This window comes from Cynoglossus semilaevis, chromosome 4 (genome assembly GCF_000523025.1).
Source record: "Cynoglossus semilaevis isolate Cse_v1.0 chromosome 4, Cse_v1.0, whole genome shotgun sequence".
Classification (NCBI taxonomy): Eukaryota; Metazoa; Chordata; class Actinopteri; order Pleuronectiformes; family Cynoglossidae; genus Cynoglossus; species Cynoglossus semilaevis.
In genome coordinates, this window is record NC_024310.1 from 3,110,577 (window position 1) to 3,115,702 (window position 5,126).

The 5,126-nt window shown below is 42.9% G+C and overlaps 1 protein-coding gene across 1 annotated transcript in view; it reads left to right on the forward strand.

The window, feature by feature from the left end:
- LOC103377689 (myelin protein zero-like protein 2) overlaps positions 1-5,120 on the forward strand; it is a 15,501-nt gene extending 10,381 nt beyond the window's left edge. Inside the window, exons 2-5 of the mRNA XM_008308581.3 lie at positions 1,820-1,989; positions 2,346-2,556; positions 3,172-3,343; positions 4,654-5,120. Of these exons, the coding sequence (XP_008306803.1) occupies positions 1,820-1,989; positions 2,346-2,556; positions 3,172-3,343; positions 4,654-4,813 (713 nt within the window). The 3' untranslated portion in view covers positions 4,814-5,120. The remainder of the gene's footprint in view (positions 1-1,819; positions 1,990-2,345; positions 2,557-3,171; positions 3,344-4,653) is intronic.
- Positions 5,121-5,126: the final 6 nt, after the last annotated feature.

Sequence of the window (5,126 nt, forward strand, 5' to 3'; positions counted from 1 at the left end):
CTCACAGGAAACTCTTTCCAGCCTGATAAGGAGCAGATTATTGTGGGTGAGCAGCCAAGATCCTGCTGGCCAATATTTTTCTGGTTAGTTTACCATTAGAATTTGGGACAAAGTACACGTCTAGATTCGCCTCCTTTCCTCAAATCATTTCATTTTTTCACCCAGTAAATTTCAAATTCCCCAATATAAATGTGTGCTAATGTGGTTACTGAGCACATCAGCTCTGCAGACAGTTGTCTGCCGTGTGCCACGGCATTGGCTTCTGATAATGTTGGAACATACGGAGTTTGAGTTTGTCCTAAAAATAGTGTGACTGATATCAACCAGACGGCAGGCGCGTAAACCCTCTTCATTTGGAAACGTCTTTAAACGCTGCACACTCTCACCAGGTGGGGCTGCACCGGAGTGAAGTTGGATTAAAGTCACAAATTCTCAGAATTCTACACTCTAAGAGTCTGGGTCTGATTACTGATGGGCTGTTGACCGGCTGCCAGGCCAGGACTCAGCTTTAAACACATCTCTGCCTTAGACGCTTCATCCTCCTGAGTCTCTCTGTGTGAATCCTCTCTGTGAGTGTGTGTGTGTGTGCATGTGGTTCTACTCTGGTGAGCTCCATCCATCATCATATAAAAAGCACCAAATTGTTGCCAATATTGCTCCCTGCTTTTGCAGTCCATTCATTCTCCATTTAATAGATCCATCACATCGTGTACAGATTGATTTCGTCAATGTCCAAATATGATACAGTACGCAGTGGACCATCAGCTCTGACCCACTGACCTGGAATCTGTTTACACATTCAGGGCAGCAGAGGGCAACAGGGATTATTTTTAAAGGAGCAGTGTGCAGTTTTGTGTCATTTAGATGGTAGTATTTTAACATTAAGCGTGTGGTCCTTGGGTGTCAAACTCATTTCGGTTCAGATACTTACACATGCAGCCTGATTAGATACATAATTACCTGTAAAACATCACTAACATGCAGTGTTTGGGCCGTATTGAATCCCCAGGTGGGCCAGTTCTGGCCCGCGGGCCGTATGTTTGACACTCCCGGTGTAGTTCCTGTTTTTTTTTTTTTTTTGAAAGTTGGGTGATGTCAATGTACGCATTTGAATATGCAAATAATACACATATATTCATTATTAATATTGTAATATAAATAATACACATATATTCATTATTAATGTTGTACTGAGTGTCAGACCGAGTTCCTGGTGCTGAGGAGACCGACCACACGCTGAGGTTTGTCAGCTGCCATAATAACTGGAGTGATGATGCCACGGAGTGGCTAAAAACAGCCCCGCTGCTCTGTGGATGTCTTGACTTCTGGCCACAATGTGCCAGAATTTAACTGCATTGTGAAACATAAAGCTACGGAAAAAACCCCTCTCTCTCTAGCTTCTACTTTTTCTTTGTGTTTAACAAGCACTGCTGCCACTTACAGGGTCTAATTTAAAAAATACTCAGTCTGAAATACTGTTTTTGCAGGTGTGTAAAATCTATTCGATGTTAATGAAACATGAATGGAGGATTGCTCTTGTATGACCTAGCCTTATTATTTTATACACGAGTGATGCGTACCATGCCTTTAAGATGTAATCTTTTTCTTAGAATGTTTGGATTGTTTACAGGTTATAAATCAATAATTGCCTCTGATTACTGATGAGGCTGAATTAAAAATGCATTTTACTCTGCCTTTTGCATATGCAGTTGTTTTTCCTCTCCAAAGGCTTTGATTCATGTATCGATTTAGACGTCGCTGGATTTCCGTGCTGAGGGTAATCGCACGTGATCAACGCCATATGTTTGTGTTTCGACAGGCGTGCTGCAGGTCAGGGGGATACGTGTGTACACATCTGGGGAAATGGAGGCAGTCAACGGGACTGATGCACGTCTCAAGTGCACGTTTGAGAGTTCGGCGCCAATTAATGTCAACTCCGTTGTCATCACATGGACGTTCAGACCCCTCAAACCGGGACAAGAAGAGTCGGTGAGTGTGTCTATTGGACCGTTTGTGATCAAACTTCCGTCAGCGTGTCAGGGAGCATCCGCCCCCTCAGCAAACTGAGAGGAGGTGGTGAGTCATGCAGCTCCCTGCGGAGAAGCCAAGACAGCACGTATGTGAGTGTGTATCGACAAGTGTGTGTGTGTGTGTGTGTGTATCTCTGTGTGAGTGCACGACGATAATGGAGCGAAAAATATTCAGCCTGTTAGGCTTATGTCTCCCTTTTTCTTGCAGTATATATAAATTCTAAAATACAATCTCCTTCCCCGGTACCTGCAGTTGACGTTTTATGTCTTTGTCACAACATCCACCTATTTTTCTCATTTTCCCTCATACCGTAGGTGTTCCACTACCAGCAGCAACCCTATCCACCCCTCGAGGGCATATTCAAAAAGCGTATCGTTTGGGCCGGTGACATCATGGGTCAGGATGCATCAATCATCATTCGAGAGGTCAAGTTCACTTACAACGGCACATACGTGTGCCAGGTCAAGAATCCACCGGATGTTCATGGCCAGGTGGGAGAGATACGACTTCGCGTTGTCACCACAGGTCAGAGGATTGACGTTTGGGCATTTCACAAACATAAAGAAAAAATGTGTACATTTCTGCCCTAAGATCACTGTGGATCATATGGATGGCATCATTTCTGCCCTAAGATCACTGTGGATCACATGGATGGCATGCTGTAGATGAAGGCCATCTTGTTTGTTGGTTTGTGGGTAAAATCCAACCATCTGGTTTTATTAGATGTAAAACAAAAGCCTGGGCCTTGTCTGAACAACTGAACAGACATTGTGAATAATCAGTGAGTGTTAATATTATTTTTAATTAATTTTATTTTGTATATCATTATGTTAGCATTTATATAATGAATAATTTTACGTTTTTGTTCCGGTTTTAAAGGCTAGGAGAGAGGTGGATGGATGCATGGATGGATGGATGGTTTATTGATGTATAATGTATATAAATGGATGGGTGGATGATGGATCAGTGGTTGGATGGATGGATGGATGGAGAGATCATAATTTGAATCTGAACAACAGCCATCGGTCGACACAATGTTCCGCAATTTTTTTAACTAAAAATTCTTGGAAAGTCTCCATGAAACTCGTTAAAAAGTTGTTCAAAAACACTCGCTTTCCTTTTTGTCCTTCTCACCCGCAGCCTCTTTCTCTGAGATCCTACGTCTGGTCTTGATCATCGCAGGCAGTATCGCCGGCGTGCTCATCCTCCTCGTCATCGTCATGTCCTGCAGGAGGTGCAAGAAAAAGGGACAGAGGCAGCTGCAAGACAACGTGGAAGCTCCTCGTAAAGAAAGAAAAGACCCCACCGCGTGGTAAGACCGAGAGCAACACGAAGGCAAAGGAAGACATGGACAGAGAGACAAACAGGAGGAACCACGTGTCCTCTCTCTCTCTCTCTTTCTATCTCTCTCTCTATCTCTCGCTCTGTCCAACTGTGGGAAAACGGGGCATGTGGTGCTCTTTCTTACGGTTTCTCTCTCTCCTTCACACTACTGTTCTACTACTGTTCTGTTGCTGGTGCAAATACGGAGCCATTGTTGGGCAGTTCTAAGCAGAATAGAAAAACTAGAACATTTCTTTGTGTAGGAAGATGTGTATCTGTAGCCACATCACCACGTGCCTTTGTCATTTTTATATCTATCAACATTCTTACCATCCAGTTTTTCTACTTTTGCTAAGTCGAGTTTCTGATCTACAGATTTGATTTTTTTTCTTTGGATAGAAAAATGTGTTGTTGTGGACGAGGAAAAAAAATCCCGCTGTTTGTTTACCAACTAATAGAATTAGTTGACATTAAAATGCAATGTATTCGCAAAGAATAACACAGATGCAGTTTAAAGCTAACATTTAATTCAATTTACCACATGATGGGGAGCTGTGCTGAGCTGCAGCCTCACCAATCAAACACTTGGATTTGTTTTCACTGCTGAAGTCTTATTGCTGTATTTGTTTTGACATCCTGTGGTGTTAAGAGACTGATTTTTATTTTTGCTACTGCAAACTTTATCCAACTACATTATATAATCATGGCCTGATGATGAGCACTTGTTGGAAACAGACATTTCATTTTTTTCATTTTTGTAAAAAAAGATATTTACTTTACTTATTTACTTTTTATTATAACAGTTTTTCAGACATTATCTCTTGTCTGTTTTGAACAAATCCACTGTTGGTCATCCACTCTGTGCTTCTCTCTTTGGTGTTTTCAGATCTTTCTGTAACAGGTGCCACATTTGGTTTTCATTAATATTCCCACTGGGTTTGAAAAGTTATCCCCTTCCTGGTGAAATTGACAACGTTTGTCGTTGAATTTAGAGGTGCTCTTTTTTTTTATCCAGCCCTAAATTTAAATCTTTCACAGAGAAAAAGGGAAAATCAGTCCTCTGCTGCGTCGGCGCTGAACCCACTTGTGTGATCCTAACCCTTTGTCCCTGCTGCTGTCTTCCTTCTCCTTGTCCTTTACCCCTGTGTGTGTGTTTGACCTTAGCGCATTCCATTACATGAATAATTCATTCATCTGTCACTCATGCACGCATATTTCTGTGAGTAAATGTGTGTTTGCTACTTTCCTCTTACCCTGTTTTGCATGTCGCCGTGTCCCCACTCTCTGTGCGTGTCCCAGCCACACTTCACGGTCAGTCCACCTCTACGTGTCAGAGACATCTTTAGAGATTGACAGTTCAGATGGCATGATCTCAGATGCCAGCACCAAAGATTCAAGCTCCTCAGAGGAGGAGGGCCCCAGCTCTGATGATGAGGATGATGGCGATGACTCCGACTGAGGCCGTGTGGGGTACTACGACAACAACAACAACAACACTGAGGTGAAACCAGACAGGAAGCCCGCTAGAGAGATGCCCACTTGGCCTCTGTGAGTAAAGATCCAGGATTCGGCCGAGAGAAGGCAACATGAAGAGTGCACTTCTGCTGCTGCCGCTGCACTGTCGGAAGCAACCGTTTCCGAATCGGAGTTAAAAAAAAAGAGAGAAGGCTGAGTTTCAGTGTTTGCAGGAAGGAAGAATATGTTTGGAGCAATGCCTTTGAAATTGATCAAAGCCTCGAAACTGAATTGCGTGTGCCGAGACATGCTTTTGA